The 19,922-nt window shown below is 40.4% G+C and overlaps 1 protein-coding gene across 2 annotated transcripts in view; it reads right to left on the reverse strand.

Moving 5' to 3' along the window:
- COG2 (component of oligomeric golgi complex 2) overlaps positions 1–19,486 on the reverse strand; it is a 34,022-nt gene extending 14,536 nt beyond the window's left edge. Inside the window, exons 1-8 of one of the 2 annotated variants that reach the window (XM_083357367.1) lie at positions 19,367–19,486; positions 9,414–9,575; positions 7,596–7,661; positions 4,948–5,028; positions 3,214–3,314; positions 1,810–1,918; positions 981–1,160; positions 417–541 (exon numbers count right to left, since the gene is read on the reverse strand). In XM_083357367.1, coding sequence (XP_083213493.1) covers positions 417–541; positions 981–1,160; positions 1,810–1,918; positions 3,214–3,314; positions 4,948–5,028; positions 7,596–7,661; positions 9,414–9,575; positions 19,367–19,423 — 881 coding nt within the window. In that variant the 5' untranslated portion in view covers positions 19,424–19,486. The remainder of the gene's footprint in view (positions 1–416; positions 542–980; positions 1,161–1,809; positions 1,919–3,213; positions 3,315–4,947; positions 5,029–7,595; positions 7,662–9,413; positions 9,576–19,366) is intronic. The other variant, XM_083357368.1, reaches the window with a different exon arrangement.
- Positions 19,487–19,922: the final 436 nt, after the last annotated feature.

The following is a 19,922-nucleotide window of genomic DNA, read 5'->3' on the forward strand; positions in this document are numbered from 1 at the left end:
AAACTGATTGCAGAGTATTTCTTAAAAGTTAGAAACGAATGCTATGTGAAAAACCTGGATCCAGGACTAAAAAAAAAATCATTATGCCAAGTAAAGTAAGAATAAGATTAGATTTTCAAGATGACATATAACTAATGTGACTTTCTGCATGATAAATCACAAATATAAAGTATTAGTCATGGTAAAGTGGGTGAGAAAAGAATATTGACACGATTTTTTCTTAATCATAAAAATGAGCTACATTGCAATGAAATAGTCAGTCAGCAGATATCTATTTATTACCGAAGATAATGAATACTAAAAATCACTCCCTGGCCATCAGAGCTTCTGTTCATATAATTTAAAGACTGTTTAACAGAAGCTAACAGAAATCTGTTAACAAAATTTAACAACAAGAAAAAAAAGATTTAAATTACCTTGAAATGCCTCCTCCTGTTACCTCACGTAAGAGACGGCAATGGAGAGGAACAAACTCCAGCAATTTTGAATACATAGTCTGGAGACCATTTGGATGAGACTGAACATACTGTTCTACAATCACCTATGAAAAAGCCTGAGTGTCAAACCTCACACTAAAATTCACATATTTTTTTAAAAAAGACACTTGGAGCCTACAGTCCCAATCCCTGTATTTATACATCAATATGTTAATTTTACGGGAGGAGGATAGTGGTTAATTTAGCCTAAAATATTCATATGCAATTTTTTAATACACATTACATAATTAACAGCCTTCTTTTATCATGGTAACTCCAATGCTATCAAGTGATAATCATGCTGCTTTCTGCTCTAGCTTTTGGACAATCAGAGCTGGGAGGGCCACTGAGTCCAACTCCCTGCTCAGTGCAGAAATCCAAATTAAAGTATCCCTAACATATATCAGTCTCCAACTTATGTTAATCTCTGCTTGAAACTCTTTCCCTTCTTTTGAAAAATGAAGAGTCACAGATATGGACAGTCTCTGTTCTTCCATCACTTACCTCGTCTATATATGGTTTCACAAGGACTTCGCCAACTAATGCCTCGGCATCCCGTGTTTTATCTATCGTTGCATAGGTACGTAGGCAATGTCGTATTATGTCGATGTTAGAGGTCTGAAGTCCTTCTAACAGCAGCCCTTCTAGAGATTGCTGCAGTGTTGCTGTTATGCCAACTATACGCTATGATTTTTCAAAACAGAATGAGGACAATTGCATTGGAAAAATGAATGAGATTCATTAATTTATTTAAGAAGTACATATTATTCTCAAGAATAATACAATATCAGATTAAACAAACTGATTATGAATCATGGGTTGCTGGCTAACAGTCCACTGAAGGTTAAACAACAAAGTATTTGTTGGTCTTTAAGGCAAGCAAGAGAATAATATAGCAACTGAAAGGGAAAGTAAGATTCCATTTAATTAATATTCGCATCTAAAGGTTACCATAAGTACATGCAATTATTTTTAATAAGCATTTCTTTGGTATTTGAAGCATATACCGTACTTATTGAAAAATATTGCATTTAGTAACTAAGTAATGGATTGCTTTTACTTGATTTAAAGTTAAATGTAAACTGAATTAAATAAATACATTCCCTTGACATTCCCTAGGCGACAGGAGTTTAACCGATATATTTTATATTTTTCTGTTTTGTTTTGATCTCAAATATGCACCAAAGACTGCCAATCCTTTGGATGGCATCATTTAACTCAAACCTATTTAAAGCTGATTAGTAAAAAGACTCACAATAAAATAGAAAGCAATGTTGCTGAGATAAGGTGTGTGTGTGTGTGTGTGTGTGTGTGTTAAACATAGCATACTTACTGGTTTCAGCTTATCTAAAAGGGGCATTCCTTTGCTCTGTACTGCATGAAATTGCAGCTGGTTGAATTCGGTAGCGATTCTCTCTAAAATCTGTCCGGTCAGAAGTGGACTTGAATTGGCACACAGAAAGACATAAATTCAGTACAGAAAACAGCACATATTTCTCCATTTCTCTCTTTCCCTGTGTTTGAGTATATAAATATATAGAAGGGGAGTTTCTGTAATCTGTTCTGAACTATCAGCATTAAATTTAGCAGGACTAATGGACCCAACAAGAAGGCTCCACAGTTTAGGAAGGAATAGCTTTGAATTGTATTGGCTGAAATTACTGCAAGAGGGAACAGACCTAGATCACACGATTACAGTGGCCCAAGCCCCACCTTTATTTCCCCTTATGTAAATAAATGAGTGACAGCTTTTCAATTACCTAGAGAAATAATTCCTTAAGCCAGGGATCCCTAACCCCTGGTCCGTGGACCAGTACCGGGCCGTGGCATGCCAGCAACTGGTCTGCACAAACAAAGAAAACCCCATCCACAGGATACAGGCAGCACACAAAACCACGACCCCTCTGATCCACGGAAAAACCTTTCTCCATGGATCCGATCCCTGGTGCCCAAAAGGTTGGGGACTTCTGCTTTAAGCCATGAAACCTGGGCCATTTTTCAGCAACAGGGGTCATGTGAATTACACAGTGATCATATGCATCTAAATTAGTTTTAGAACAACTTCTTTTTAAACACTAGTTTTCCCTCAGAGAAAAGAAGAAAGCTGTGTCTTATAAAGCATACACAGCATCATCAGCCATAGAGGACTCATATAAATTTCAGAAAGATTGGGCTACTTGTAACTCATGTATATAGGAATATAAAAAGACACAAATTATATTACATAAATTAAATCATTAAATTTGTTGATATGCATATAGCAGTAATAGTAATTCAGGGAAAATATTATGACTACGGCTGCATTTTTTGAAAAGAGTTTTTAGAAACACATAGTCTCAATATTCAATATTCAATTAGGACCCAGATTGTTGGGGGCAATTAAGCTGACTTTGTAATAATGCCGCTTGGGGGTGTGTGTGAAAGCCCTAATAAGCAGGCATATACATAGAATGAAGGCTACTGCTAAGCTTGTAAGCCGCCCTGAGTCTTCGGAGAAGGGCGGGATATAAATGGAATTAAAATAAATAAATAAAATAAATAAATTAGTTTATTCGAGAAAGCCCTGAGAAAATAAATATATTATGCCATAGTGGTCTTTTGGGAAGCAAATATATGCTCTTCTAAATGTTTAGTGGGACTTATTATTTTATCATATATAAGACCAAATATACTTTATTGGTAAACATATCCAAAGAAAAACAAATTGGTGAATGAAAATAAAATTTAATTGTCATACCTGCTTACTTCTAATGCTGATTCTTTTGAATTTTGGGAGTGTAGAATTTTCTCTATCTTCTCAACTGATTTAATAACTTGAATAAGTCTCAAGACACAGACCTAGTTTTTTAAAAAGCAAATATAACTGTTTTTAAGGTTGATTTTGATCTGCCACTAAACCTAAAATAGTCTTGCTCTGCTATGTCAAGTTTCTCTGATTACTGTCTGCTAGACACCAATATTTCTGAACACAGCAAAATGTATGTTGAAATGAACTGAGAGAATGAACAAGGATTAAATTGCAAAGCAATATATAAGAGCAGAGTGAATGAGTCAAGAGGAGGGAGAAAACGGAGAAAGTTGTAATTGGAGGGAACTGTTGAGATTTTTAAAGAGAGGAACAAAAGGGAATGCAGGAAGCAGTGTATGGCTGTGCTGGAAGCAAGGACAGAAAGACATAGAGAGGTATAGAGAATGGGATTGGGGCAAAACAGATTTAATTCTTATATCTTTACTTTCTTTGGCTAATCTTCCTGACAGTGAGGACAACTGATCAGTGGAATAGCTTGCCCCCAGAAATCGTGAGTGCTCCATCACTAAAGATTTTTAAAAAGAGGCTAGACAGTTACTTGTCTGAGATGGTATAGGTCAGTGATGGTGAACCTTTTAGAGACCGAGTGCCCAAACTGCAATCCAAAAACCACTTACGTATCGTCGGGTGCCGGGTGGGCATGGCCCATTGGGTGGGTGTGGCCCATTGGGTGGATGTGGCTGCGGTGGGAATGGCAGAATGGGTGGGACTAAAAAGTTAAATCAATCAATCCCAACTTTGCGAGATCTTTTTTTTCCCCGCGAGAAGTTGAAATAAATTGACTGATTGAACTTTTTTTTTTGCACATGGTAGCAGAGGCCTAAAGCGAAAAGGTTTTATAAAACCCAGCTGAAGGCTTAGGACTGGGGTGATGGCGCATGTGCCCACAGAGAGGGCTCTGCGTGCCACCTGTGGCATGTATGCCATAGGTTTGCCACCATGGGTATAAGTTCTCCTGCTTGAGGAGGGGGCTGGACTAGAAGACCTCCAAGGATTCTATTCTATTCTATTCTATTCTATTCTATTCTATTCTATTCTATTCTATTCTATTCTATTCTATTCTATTCTATTCTATTCTATTTCTAATTCTAATTCTAATTCTATTCTTACTTTGCCTACCCCAAAAGGAAACAGCATAATGTATGCATATACAAATGCTTACATAAGTCCCCTAAAGAACATATTTAAAGAACATTCTATACTTTCTAACATTCTAACATATTTAAAGAACATTCTATACTTTACAAATGGGAAATATAAACTATATAAGAAATAATAATCTTATAAGGTAAACCTGGAACTAGAATTAGCCAACTTTTCAGTTTGCTGTCTTAAAGGATAGCACAAATAATTAGCATGTATATGGTACTCCAAGCAGCAAAGGCACTTGAGCAGTCACCTATCAGCCTATAATAAGATCAAAAGTAGTAAATAAATAAATCTACAAAAAAAACTTTGTGCCAGAAAAATAATCAAATACAAAACACGTGCATCATTAGGACAGATCTCTATTTAAGGCAATTTTCCATTCACATTCTGAAACAGCCAAGTTTCACTAGGTTTCCAAAAAACCAACGTTTTAATGATTAGATTTCAAAACAGATATATATTTATTTTCATCTACTTATGTTGCTCTTTTGATGTACAAATACAATCAAATACCTTTTTCCCCCTGATATCTTCTTGTTTAGACAAATGGTCATCAATTGCACGTATTTCTTCACTAACACATGACTTAAGACTCTATGGAACATCAACAAAAGTATAAGCTTCACAATGTTTGTTTAACCAAACAACAAAACATGCACCTATTAACACAATACATTTTGCAAATGGACAACACCTTAAGAAAAATCCAAGAAATTTCAGCCAAAAAAGTGTCCAAGCAGTACTTCAACTATACAATCTCATTACATTTTGTAGAATAAGAATTGTTCCAGTATCAACAAATTACATCAGTTATCTTTGTGCATGAGTGGTTCATATTCATTCCAACAATTTCATTTCATTTCAATCATTTCAATTTTTTAGGTCATCCAATTATTCCTGCATGACCTCCTGGGTCTTTATAATAGCTCCTACTTTTAGTTGCATACAAACTAAAGCAAAAAAATTATTAAGCAAGGAACTCTTACTTTCTTAGATTTATTTTTAATTGACTTTGGTGGCATTCTTATCCGCATTGTTGAATTCTCAAAACAGGAGAGTCTTAACTTATATATCTAAGAATAAAATAAACCCAAAGAAAACAGTATTTCACCTTCTAAAACCTGGTGTTTTTAATGGTAAGATCAAAAATAGTATATCTGCAATGGAACACTCAGCACAATGATCCACACTGGCTTCCTTAATAGACTCATCTACTCGGATTTAAAGAGAACTAAAGTGAAACATCATTTGATAGCATTTTGAATCCCCTCTACTTTTGTGTTGAGTTGGGTGGCCTTATAAATGTAATAAATACTTAAATTACACCATAGTTTTCTTCTTTAAAAGTGGAAGAAATGGCCTAGATGGAATATTTCCAAATGGATTCACAGTTGGCTGAACAACAATAGCCAACACATGATCCTTAATGGGTCTATGTCCACATGGAAGGAAATATGAAGTGAGGTACCTCAGGTTTTGTCTGGGACTCAATACCATTTGACATCTTCATGCATGACTTAAATGAGAGAATTAGATATCAAGAATCAGCGTGATTTTAGGCGGTATCAGCAATCTCCCCCAAGCTTCCTCCTTCCGTTATATATTCAAGATGGACAGTATTTAATATTTATTTGTTATGTATATGTAGGGGTGTGGGTCTATACATATGTTGTATATAGTATGTTTAGGTGTGTGTCATGTATGTTTCACTTTGAGAGGGGGCAACTAAATTTCATTTTTGATGTGTGCCATTGTGCCCACAGTAAAAAAAATGACAATAAAGGTTATCTTATCTTTATGTCATCTGAATATTTTATGAGCATACAGATTATGATATCTGATTATGATCAAATGTCAAGAATCTTGATACATTTGAACACTGGACCCTATACAACAAAATGTTGTTCAGTGTCAGGATACAAAAAATTCTGCACCTAGGCAGGAAAAACCAAATGCATAAATGCAAGATAGGAGGTGCCTGGCTTAGCTATATTTCTTGTAAGAAAAATTTGGAGGTCTTGATAGACCAAAGATTAAATCTTTTTAGAAATGATTCAGAGAAAATTCAGCTGATCTTTCAGCCTTTCTCCTAGAGTAAACAGGTGTTCAACAAAAGTATAATGTGTGGGACTATAGTTAAAATTGCTTAATTGAAAACATACAGAGTAAGTCCCAAGTATTATAAATCATTTGCTGAGCTTTCAACCGTTATTTTAACTTGAAAAAATCTTGTCATATAAACCTATCATAACATCCCATAGTACTGATTTATTATTTGCTCTTCTTATTCAATGCAAGACAAAGTTTGACTTAGGCACTTTTAAATTTCAGCTCAAAAGAAAAAGATAATTTCAACCTACGTGCTAAGAAAATGTAATACCATGCAGTCATAAACACATCTGTATGTTTAATACGTCTTGAATTAAGTACTGATTTACAAATCCAATTGTTTATTATTCTAAAAAAAAGTATTTATCCACATATACAACCCTGGAAAACTTAGCTGTTAATGAATTACTGATTTGGTCCAGTGGCCCAAGCTAGATACTACTATACGATGAGTTCTAGTCCTGGATTACACATAAATACAGGTTAAGTGACTTTGGGCCTAATTTGGAATATTAGATAAGTTGACTATTGTGGTTTTAATTGCAACAACCAGGGCTTTTTTTGTCATAGAATGCTCAAAATGGAGTTCCAGCACCCTTTTTGGATGGAACCTTGTAGGGTAGGCAAGGCGGGTTGTATGACATGTGTGAGTTCCGGCACCTTTTTCTTTTACAGAAAAAAAACACTGGCAATAATTATTATGATTTTAATTGTAAGCTGCCCAGAGTACCTTTGCAAAGTAAGATGAGTGGCATATAAATTTAATAAATAAAATGTTCACCACCTGATTTTTTTTACAAAAATAATAAAGGTGGGAATGTACTGTAAATAGCTAAATGCATAATAACTATAAACTCTGTTCCATTGTTGATATTTACAGGTTTTTTTTTCTTACCATGCAGAGATGTTCTTAAATTAGTGAACATTTTGCTTTGGAATTCTTAAATTCTAACCTTAAAAAAAACAACTGTCTGTAAAGCATTATTTACAGGATTACAAAATACCTATGAGGTAGCTAGGGCCTTTACATGAGAAAATATTTCAGAACATACCATAACTTCTTCTCGCAACTGTCCCAAAGGCACTGAAAGCTGATTAAGGGCTTTGTCCATGCCAACCTAAAGAAATTCCCAAAACATATTACTATTAATGAGCAGTTAAAAATAAAATCAAAGCAATGTTTTTCTTCTCGCTTCTTTACTGATATATTCTAGTTGCTGATGTTTTAGCTTTCTAAATTTGCTTGTTAAAACTAAACATCAAATATTAGGCATGTAAAACAGATTCTGCAATGTATTCCATTTCTACTGAGAGCACATGTTTAAAAATGTATCGAGTCGACTTTTCTTGTATATGCTATATTTCTAGGGATTGCCCACTTTAGCCCTAACACCAGCACTAGCTTTATTAAATAGCTAGTTTTCACAGAAAGATGACTGGGGGTGGGGGGTGGTAGACAAGGGATAAGACACATGTGTTGCCGGGTCATGTAAACTCCTTACATGCAATATAAAAGGGTAGAGTTTGTATCACAACACTTTTTTTGTCATTTTGATATCATTGTGGCTGTGAATGCTTCCACCGTTGGGGCGCTTGTATCTCTCAATCTCTTATTTTTTTTAGTACTTTGAGACATTTTGGCTTTATTGTACATCTTTGATTTTCTAATAGTAGATGTTTCCTTGGTAACATGGCATTTGCTTACTTACCATATTTTTTGGACCATAAGACGCACTTTTTTCCCCCTAAAGTGTGTGTGTGGGGGAAACGAGGGTGCGTCTTATGGTCCGAAGGTGAACCGTATGGCCAGCCCCAACCTCCGCAAGTGGAAAGCAAGGGAGATTGCCAGGAGCACGAATCGGCACGTGCTGAGAAACGCCGATCTCACGCTCCTGCACTCTCCCTCGCTCGGTTTCAGCTTCCCTTGCTACAAGAGAAAGCAGGCTGAAACGGAGTGAGGGAGATTGCCAGGAATGCGAATCGGCTGATCTCGCGCTGCTGCAATCTGCCTCGTTTCAGCCTGCTTTCTCTTGTAGCAAGGGAAGCTGAAACCGAGCGAGGGAGTTTGCAGGAGCGCGAGATCGGACGATTCGCATTTCTGGCAATCTCCCTCACTCCGTTTCAGCTTGCTTTCTGCAAGAGAAAGCCGGGCTGCAGGGCCACCTCCGCGAGTACTGCTCTAATGCAGAGAGGGAAGGAAGGAAGGAAGGAAGGGACAATGGGAGAGGGAGGGAGAGAAAGAGAGAGAGAGAGAGAGAAAGAGAGGGAGAGAGAGAGAAGGAGAAAGAATTTTTTTCTTGTTTTCCTGCTCTAAAAACTGGGTGCGTCTTATGGTCCGGTGCGTCTTATGGTCTGAAAAATACGGTAATTATTGTATGCTACAAATCTTTCAGTGCTTTTGAAATGAAACATTTACTGACAGAAAAAAACCAAAAACAAACAATATACCCTGCGGTAAGATGGGCAGCCAATAAATTTCATAAATAAATAAATATATAACTCAGTAGCAAATCACTTTGTTCTTTATTTAGGTCACAAATTGCCTGCTCTGGAGAGCCTACGTGCTAAAATGTGCATCTACTATGTGCCACATGCTCTCTTCTCAACAGGGTGCATTATCAGATTGCAGGCAGCCTGTTAAATAGATTGGAACTAGACTAGAAACTCTTAAAAGTCACATTGAAACTCATAGGACTACTAGTCATACAACTAACTTAACCATTGTTGATTTAAATTGGACCTCATCATAAATAATTTTCTTTGCAGTGACATTTCTTTCTATGGCATATTTAATCTTAGATGCTCGGGGAATATATAATATAAATGGTATAATATGCACTAAACACACATAAGGCAATCTGACAATTTACCAGGTTGGTAGAGAGATTAACAAAGTCTGCATAATCCTTGTTTATTAATTCAATCATGGCAGTTTTAAGAAGCTTGTAGTATAATTCAAGATCATCACGAAGTTCTTCCAACTGAACACGTTTTCTGCACTCTGACACAAAGTGATCAACATTGAAGTCTGGCTGCAAAAGAGAAAAGTATAAAAAAAGCATAACTGTTGAGAAATGATCTATCATACAAACTCTAATTCTTAATTTTTTTTTTAAAAAAAACTGGATTTACGAAATATATAAGCCACTGCAATGCTAGGACAATGGGTAGCTTGCACTATAGAGCTATCTCTATATATCATCAAATGAGAAAGACTGGAAAAACAATCAATTATTCAGAAACAAAAGCATAGCACAGGGGTCCTACCCATTCTTGACTCAAATCGTGGGGAAAGAAGCTTTTTTTTTTTTAAGATGAGGGAAATACATGGGAGAACTGTCCTCCAGAGGACAGGCATTATGAAAGATGTCACCAGGTGACATTGTTTAACTGATATTTAACTGATGTGCTTATGAAACTTCCTGAAGAGATAATGAACTGATTACCATGGTGCCCTTTCAAAGTTGTACTGCTGAGGGACAGGGTGGGGTCATAAATAATCTTTTGTTTTGAGTTTATTCTAGGTCAGACGTGTCAAACTCGCGACGTCATGTGACGTCGCACGACGTATCGGAGCTTTTTTTCCCATTGCCGGCAATGGGGTGGGCGCGGTTTTGTTGTGATGCATCCGGCCCGTGGGCCGGCAACTTGACACCCCTGTTCTAGGTGGTTTGGGGTTCTTTTTAACAGGAGGAAAATTTACATATGACAACTTGGGATGAGTTCTAAGGAAGCAATTGAGGAGTTTTGAATTCAGAGAACTGCGTATGTTCTTGACCTTTCTGCAGGCACAGCAAGGCAACACCAAGTATATCAATGCTGTGTAATCATTAAGTTGCTGGTCTAGGCTGGGGATATAAAATTTGGCTTGATTGGAAAAAATAAAACTAGAATCAACAAATGGAGCTAAATGATAAAGGGATTTTAGATGTTAGCATCGTACTTCTTGCTTCCCAAACTAGAAAATTCAATTACCACAATATAGAATGATGACCTGGGAAGTCTTCAAAGAAAATGATCCAAGTTCATGAAATACAAGCAATCAATGGGCATGAACACACTACAACTATACCTTTGCTATCAAAGTCAGTGTGATTCTGAATCTCAAAAATATCATCCATTTGGCTTTCACACAGGCATCTATTTAGTGACTGGTGGAATACATTCCAGTTGCTTTCTGGGTGCAACTCAAGGTGCTGGTCATTAGCTTTAAAGGCCTATTATTGTCAAGCGCGGGAAATCAGGAAATCCAGGCAATTCAAATGAATATAAAGGTTTATTGCAAGCTTAAGCTCTCTCCCAGAATCTGAATTACTAATGGTCAAAACAAATTGCTGGTAGGTAAGAGTCAGTGGAAATCCAGGTGGGCTGGACTTAGATCCTTCGTGGGCGTGAAGGGACTCAAGATGCTGCGTTTGACCCCTCCCTCGGCTCAGCCTGGTCACCTCCTACACACCTATATGGCACAAGGCCAGTTCATTTGCAGGACTGCCTTTCACTAAGGACTTCTATCCATTCCTACCAGGTCAGCTAGGGTGGGCACACTCCTAGTGTCTTCTAAATATTGCCAACCGACAGGAGCTAGGAAGTGCACTTTTTCTGTGACAGCCCCTGCTCTATGGAATACCCTGCCCCCTGAACTTTGGCAGGTCTCCACCATGCTAGCCTTTCATAAAACTTTGAAGACCTGGCTTTTCCCCCAAGCACTGGGCTAAGATGACTGCACATCAAAAGTTTGAGCATTTGGATTTTTTTTAGTTTTTCATGTGTTGAGTCATATATTTAATACGATTTTGTATGTTGCTTTAAATTCTGATCGGGAGCGTCCCAGACTTGGTTATAAGATGGCTATATAAATGTTTTAAATAAACTTAGGTAGCTATTGGATTTAGGTCTAATTACAACTTTGCTCTACTTATTATACCTATACTGTTCTTTTCAAGCCAAATTCATTTCTAACAACTCCTACACCATGCTACCTGGGCTGCATATATTGTAATATCTCAGGACCAGATGTAGTTAATGGGGAAAGGAGTCCCTACAGATTTTATTTCACTAGTCGTTACTGACTATAGGGGACATGCTCATCTCTGTTTCGAGGTCATGAGCCATCACTGTCCAAAAACATTTCCGCGGTCATGTCAGCATGACATCACGGAGTGCTTTCTCCCCACCAAAGTGGTACTACTTGCATTTGTATGCTTTTGAACTGGTAGATGGGCAGGAGCTAGGCAAAGAGAGTCGCTCACTCGGTTGCACAATGCACAGGTCTCAAACCAAGGGTGCCGACTTTTCAGCTGACAAGCCCAGCATCTTAACCACTGAGCTCTCGTGCTGCCCGATAGTTAAATTAGGTTAATATAAAACAAACAAAAATTCCAATGAGCAAGAAAAGTATACAGAGTTGTATGTAACAATTAGTGAGCCAAATGTTTGGATGAATAGCTAGGTGATGATATAACTTCAAGTTCAATTTGTCTTCCATTTTCTCAGTATGTACACACTATGTTTATTTATTATATTTATTGGCCACCCATCTCAACACACGGTAACGCTGGGTGGCTATTTGAATAAGCCAATTGTGGTCCTCAATGGAACTACATCTACATGGAGGGAAGTGTGCAGTGGGATGCCCCAAGGGTCTGTTCTGGGCCCAGTGCTCTTCAACATCTTTATCAATTATTTGGATGAGGGGATACATGGGGAATTCATCAAATTTGCAGACGACACCAAGCTGGCAGGAATAGCCAACACTCCAGAAGATAGCCTTAAGATAGAGAAGGATCTTGACCGAATTGAACATTGGGTGCTAAATGAAATTTAATGGTGAAAAAGTAAGGTTCTACACTTAGGCAAGAAAAACCAAATGCATAGGTAGTGCGTGGGTGGTACCTTGCCCAGAAATAGTAACTGTCAGAGGGATCTTGGAATCCTAGTGGACAATTACTTAAATATGAGCCAACAGTATGCTGTAGCTGCCAAAAAAGGCAACATAGTTCTAGGCTGCATTAATAGAGTGATAAAATCAAGATCACGTGAAGTGTTAATACCATTTTATAATGCCTTGGTAAGAAGGCCAAACTTGGAATACTGCATCCAGTTTTGGTCACCACGATATAAAAAAGATGTTGACCCGCTCCCTCCTTAATCAGGAGGTGAGGGAGGAGCCCTTGCAGGGTCGTGCCGAGGAGTTTAGCCAACATCTGTCGGACAAAATCACTCGGATCCGGACCGGTTTGGACTCCGACTAGGCAGACTCTGGCGGTCTGGGCGGTCTTGGTGATGTCATCTGGGAGGAGTTCGATCCTGTGACTCTGGAAGAGGTGGACAGGATTATGGGGAAGCTGAGCTCCACCACGTGTTTATTGGACCCGTGCCCCTCCTGGCTGGTTTATGCAGCTCGGGAGGGGACACGAGGCTGGCTTCAGGCAGTGATAACTGCTTCTTTGAGTGAGGGCAGTTTTCCCACCGCCTTGAAGGAGGCGGTGGTGAGACCCCCTCCTCAAGAAGCCTGCCCTGGACCCAGCTGTTTTAAACAACTATCGTCTGGTCTCCAACCTTTGCTTTCTTGCGAAGGTTGTTGAGAACGTGGTGGCGCATCACCTTCCATTGTTCCTGGAGGAAGCTGATTATCTGGACCCGTACCAATTGGGCTTCAGGCCTGGGCACAGCACGGAGACGGCATTGCTCGCGCTGGTGAATGATCTCTGGCGGGCTCGGGACAGGGGTTGTTCCTCTGTCCTAGTCCTATTAGACCTCTCAGCGGCTTTTGATACCATCGACCATGGTATCTTACTGCGGCGTCTCAGAGGGTTGGGAGTGGGAGGCACCGTTTTACGGTGGTTCTCCTCCTACCTCCTGGGATGTTCGCAGTCGGTGTTGGCAGGAGGGCAGAGGTCGGCCTCGAGGCCTCTCATATGTGGAGTTCCTCAGGGGTCGGTCCTCTCGCCTCTCCTGTTCAACATCTATATGAAGCCGCTGGGCGAGATCATTTGTGGTTTTGGGGTTGGGTATCATCAATATGCTGATGATACCCAGCTTTTCATCTCTACCCCAAACCACCCCAGTGATGCCCTCGATGTGATGTCCCATTGCCTAGAGGCGGTTCGGGTCTGGATGGGGAGGAACAGGCTTCGGCTCAACTCCAACAAGACTGAGTGGCTGTGCGTGCCAGCATCTCGGGAAATTCAGATTATTCCATCTCTAATCATGGGGGGTGAGATATTACCCCCCGTAGATAGGGCTCGCAACTTGGGTGTCCTCCTAGACTCACAGCTCTCCTTGGAAGATCATATAGGAGCTGTGACTAGGGGGGCCTTCGCCCAGGTTCGCCTGGTGCGCCAGTTGCGGCCCTATCTGGACCGGGATGCCTTGCATACAGTCACTCATGCACTCGTGACCTCCCGTTTGGACTACTGCAATGCTCTCTACATGGGGCTACCCTTGAGAACTACTCGGAGGCTTCAGCTGGTGCAGAATGCAGCCGCGCGAGTGGTGGTGGGGGTTTCCCGATACTCCCATGTAACACCTCTACTCCGCAAGCTGCATTGGCTTCCAGTTGCCCTCCGGGTAAGATTCAAGGTGCTAGTAATGACCTATAAAGCCGAAAATGGCATGGGTCCAGATTACTTATGGGAGTACCTGCTGCCGGCATCAACTTCCCTTCGTCCAGTGCGCTCCCACAGAGAGGGCCTCCTTAGGGTGCCGTCGGTCAAAGAGTGTTGACTGGCGACTCCCAGGAGTAGGGCGTTCTCCGTGGGTGCACCAGACCTTTGGAACCGTTTACCGGTTGAGCTCCGGATGGCTCCCGACCTTCGCTCCTTCCACCGTGACCTAAAAACATACTTATTTGAACAAGCCGGCCTGGTCTGATGGGTTTGGGGTATTTTAATATTATTGTATTAATTTTATTGTAATTGGGCTGCATTATTTAATTCTTTTTTAACTTTTGTACACTGTATATTTATTGTATTTGCCCCGTGCTGAGCCCCCACCCGGAGCTGCTCAGAACCCCGACCCAGAGCTGTGTTCCTCGTGGCAGTGGTCTCCAGCACCAAACAGTTGATGGCCTCCGGCACCAGTACTCGTTCACTTACTGCCCCGTTGCTTCCAAATGCAGTGAGTGAGTGAGCAAGCAAGTGGCGTTTGGAAACGTTTGGAAGCGATGGGGCAGTAAGTGAGTGTGTGAACGAGTGTGCTCGTTCAGCAAGTGTGATGTATTTGTGCTGGCATTTCTAGGCCTCTTTCCAACCACATCCAGAAAAATTTGTAACAAACATTGGAATTCTCAATGCCATGTTTGGTTTTTCCCAGGAATCTGTTACTGGAAGGAAAAAGCAATCCCTGCTGCGTTACTGATCCCAGAGAAGCATTTGCATGTATGCAGGTATCCTTAGGGTGCCATAGTTATGGATGCAAAGTTGGCATTTCTGGATGTAATACAGATATTTTGGACTTATTTTTGTTTTTTCGCATGTTTGATATTTTTAAAAAGGCATATGCTACTGACTACGCTTATGCACATATGTAACATCTTTTGCTAGGATACATCATTGCTTGTCCAGAATGTGAAAAGTGAAAGATTGTGACTAAACAAAATTTTAATGTACAGAGAATACCACCAGAAATTATTTTAGCCTTTTTAATAAATGTTGTTATTGATGTTAAGCTCACCATGGAAAACGTCATATATTGTTATGTATATACTAGGTCAATTATTTAAAGACTGAAGTGCAACATAACTAGATTCTAAATAATCTATTTTTCAAAACACACAACAGTCCAAACAGTAAAAGTAAAGTCCAAATTAAGCATATTTCATTCTTAAGAATTAATTTGAAGTGGTTTAGTTGTAATAGATGGTTATAGATTCAAAATAGTTTTCAAGAGTGTACAAAACATACTATTTTTTTCAGCATCAGCTAAATTAGACATATTACATTGAGAAAAATGTTTCTCATTTCTTTCCTGTTTCCTTTATTGATTTCATTGCAGAGATGTTAACATAGGAAATAGATTATTTTGTTATCTAATTTTACCTTCCAAAAGACAGAAGCAGATGAAAAATGTGAGGTTCTTTCCTGTTGGCTTTTTTGAATTAGCTCTTTTAGATTCTAAAAGTTTAGTTCCTAAAGAAGTAACCTTGTAAATAATTTTAATGCCCTCCTCTAGTGCAGGGTAGGCAACCTTGGCTCTTTAATGACTCAAGGAGTTCAACTCCCAGAATTCCTGAGGCAGCATGGCTCAGCTTGGAAACCTCTCTCTTCCCCCTTAGCGTGGCTGGCTCAGGATTTCTGAGAGTTGAAGTCCACAAGTCATAAAAAAGAGCCAAGATTTACCCCTCCAATAGGCTTTCGAAAGCCAAGAGAGGGAACCTTTTTTTCTTTTTTGCAAAAAAAAAAAAAAAGGTGCCGGAACGCCATTCTGAGCGTTCTATGAGAAAAAAAGCCCTGGTCCTAGTGGACGATCACTTGATTATGAGCCAACAGTGTGCGGCAGCCACCAAAAAAGCTAATACAATCCTGGGTTGTATAAACAGAGGCATAGAATCAAAATCACGTGAATTATTAGTACTGCTTTATAAAACCCTAGTAAGATCACACCTGGAATACTGCAACCAATTTTGATCACCATACTACAAAAAAGATGTTTAGACTTTGAAAAAAATTCAGAGAAGAGCAATTAAAGTGATCAAAGGCCTGAAGACTAAAACATATGAAGAATGGCTGCAGGACTTGGGTTTGGCTAATCTAAGGAAAAAAAAGAAACAGGTCTGACATAATAGCAGTATTCCAGTATTTGAGGGGCTGCCACCAAGAAGAGGGCATCAAACTATTCTCCAAAGCATAGTGAGGACAATGAACCAGTGGAATCGCTTGTCTTCAGAAGTTGTGGGTGCTCCATCAGGTTTTTAAGAAGAATCTGGACAGTCACTTGTCTGAAATGGTATAGGTTCTCCTGCTTGAGCAGGGAGCTGGACTAGAAGACCTCCAAGGTCCCTTCCAGCTCTGTTCTATTCTAATTTATGAAATATACTTGTGTTGAGTTAGACCACAGGTCTGCAACCCGCGGCTCCGGAGCCGCATGCGGCTCTTTCAGCCGTCTCCTGCGGCTCCCAGTCCTCTGCCATGTGCAGTCCAAAAAAAAAAAAAGCGGGACTAAAAAAGTTCAACCAATCAATTCAAATATGCAGGGTAGGTGCATATCTCGCCTTGGCTCCACTCTTCAGTCAAACCCTGTTCTGCGCATGCGCGCATGTGCACACTTTTTTGCGGCTCCCAGTTTTTCCTTTTGTGAGGGAACCAGTTCCGAGTGGCTCTTTCACTGTTTCAGGTTGCTGACCCCTGAGTTAGACCAAAAATCTACTCACTCTTACAGCTACTGTGGTTTAATGGTTAGAATGATAAATTAAATGAACTGGATAACTTTGGACTATCTCTTAACATGATTTTACCTCATAGGGAAAAAAGGGGTATGTGGTAGGAGACACAGGAATTTATATATTTGCCATCTTGATCTTCTGGAATGCAGGCAGAATATTTTAATCTACTATTCTATATCACAATAGTTAATTTTTAAACATTTAAAGAATTTATATTCCTGCCCAACTCAATACAATTTTGTGAAGCTTACAAGAAATAACCAAGATAAAAACAATCACCAACAATATGATTGATTAATCAGATGTCTGTAGGAATTTTACAGATAAAACTTTTATGATGGTCTGGCAATAGTGGGAGAGCTTTTACAATGCCTGTATTGAGCTGACATAAGGATGGATTCTGCTGATGATCATGATTACAGTTAGTCCTCAACATACGACCACAACTGAGCCCAACATTTCTGTTGCTGAGACATTTGTTCAGTGAATTTTGCCCCCATTTTATGACCTATCACAGTTGCTAAGTGAATCACTGCTGTTGTTAAGTTAATAACATGGTTGTTAAGTGAATCTGGCTTCCCCGCTGATTTTCTGAGGTCACAAAAGGGGATTACATGACCCTAGGATACAGCAACTGTCATAAATATGAATCAGTTGCCAAGCATCTGAATATCGATCATGTGACCATGGGGATGCTGCAATGGTCGTGTGAAAAACAGTTGTCATTTTTTTTAGTGCCGCTATAACTTTGAACAGTCACTAAATGAACTTTTGTAAGTCAAGGACTACCTGCTTTTTTATTTCAAATTGGCCAATGGTTTTATGCTTGTATATACATTTTTAAATTAGTTTTTACAGGTACTCCTCATTTACTGACTGCAACTGGGACCAGTAACTATCCCTAAGTAACATATTCATAAAGTGAAAAATCATGTGACCATGTCTGGCTTACAATGGCAATTTATCAGTTTTAGCTGCAGCTTTGCAACCTCTTGCCAATTTCTCATTGACTTTGCTTGTGGGAAGCCAGCAGGAACTTTGCAAATGGTGATCATGTGACCACAGGAGCTGCATCCATTGTAAATGTGCACCAGTTGCCAAGTGCTTGAACTGCGATTATGTGACTATAGGGAAACTGCGATGGCCGCAACTTTGAGAACCAATTGTAAGTCTACTTCAGAGCTGCTGAATCTTCACTAAATGGTTAGTAAGCAAGGACTGTCACTGGATTGTTTTTAACCAGTTGTGAACTACTCAGCTCTCCTAGGTGAAATACAGGTAGTCCTCGACTTAAAACAGTTCATTTAGCGACCGCTCAAAGTTACCACAGCACTGAAAAAAAGTGACTTATGACCATTTTTCACACTTATAACCTTTGTAACATTCCCATGATCATGTGATCAAAATTCAGCTGCTTGGCAACTGGTTCATACTTATGCCCACTGCAACATCCCGGGTCATGTGATCAGTTTGGGCAACCTTTTGACAAGCTAAATCAATGAGGAAACAGATTCACTTAATAACTGTGGCAAGAAAGATCGTAAAATGGAACAAAACTCACTTAACAAATGTCTCACTTAACAACAGAAATGTTGGGCTCAATTACGGTCATAAGTCAAGGACTACCTGAAAAGACATACAAACCAAACAAACAATAACATGCCATCCTTGCCTGTGTCAAGCATACAGACACCCACACATCAAATCACACATAAGACTACAACCCATCGACAAGCCAATTTATACGGTTTCATAAAAAAATAAATAAAGTCTCTTTATCTGTAGGCTCCTGAGCAATTTCATGGATACTTTCCGACAGTGTAAAAGTGGCTTTTGCTCCTGCCTCCTGGACTGTTTTGATTCCCTAACCTAGTCAGGGTATTTCTTGGGTCTCTCCCACAAAAACATTAACCAACTTTGACTCTCCTTAAACTTTCGAGATCAAAGCCGGGCAATTGGACCTATGGGGGCTTCCCACACCAGCAGACCGATCCCTGGGGGGGAAAACCGTCACTGCCTTTGGAGGCACCCAACCCCTCGGAAAGCAGCTTTTCCCTTGAACGAGTGCCGACCTCCCCGACACTCCCACAAATCCCAAATTAAGAGCGCGGCTTCCCTGCCCCGAAGGAGAAAGAGGAGCTTCTCCACCTCCGCCTTTAATGGGGTCCGGGTGAGGACAGGTGCCCGCCTGCCTGCCTGCCTGCCCGGGCGTCCTGCAAGGGCAGGGGTCGGCAACCTCGGCTCTTTTATGACTCGTGGACTTCAACTCCCAGAATTCCTGAGCCAGCATAGCTGGCTCAGGAATTCTGGGAGTTGAAGTCCACGAGTCATAAAAGAGCCGAGGTTGCCGATCCCTGTGCAAGGGAGTCGGCCTCCGTTGCCCTCCAGCTGCCACCCCAGTCCAGCCCTCCGCTCTCTCCCGAGCCCTCCCGCCCGCCTCACCTTCATAAACTCATCCTTATCGAAGCACAAGTTGTCGGGTCCCCGCGGCAGATTCATCGCGCCCGACCGGCAGCCACCCGCCGCAGCAGCCACGTCCCGCAGCCCGCCTCCTCGGGGCAGGGGTGGCACTTCCGCCATACGACGATGTCTGGATCCGGCCTGGCTTTCTCGGGTGCTCAAGAGCGGCCTCTGAAGGCTTCCGGGCCCACTGCAGCCACGGAAGAAACGAAGCCGCCGCCTTGAAGTACCTAGAAGCCTTAGGGATGCGACGCCAAGGCGGCTCTCTTCACTGCGCTGAGGGGGAAGTCGGTCCGCCGTGCAACTCAAAGAGAGTGGCCGGCTTGGAAAGCTTTGCTTCTGGGCGTGCAAGCGCTTGGGAAGAAAGAAAGAAAGAAAGAAAGAAAGAAAGAAAGAAAGAAAGAGAGAGAGAGAGAGAGAGAGAGAGAGAGAGAGAGAGAGGAGCGCCCTCGACTCATTCTTGAAACTCTTGTTTTCTGATTTTAACATGCTGCTATCAACCACGGTCTCATTCTGCGTGAGCTGCAGAACTTTATTT

Source organism: Vipera ursinii (genome assembly GCF_947247035.1).
Source record: "Vipera ursinii genome assembly, chromosome: 1".
NCBI classification, from domain to species: Eukaryota; Metazoa; Chordata; class Lepidosauria; order Squamata; family Viperidae; genus Vipera; species Vipera ursinii.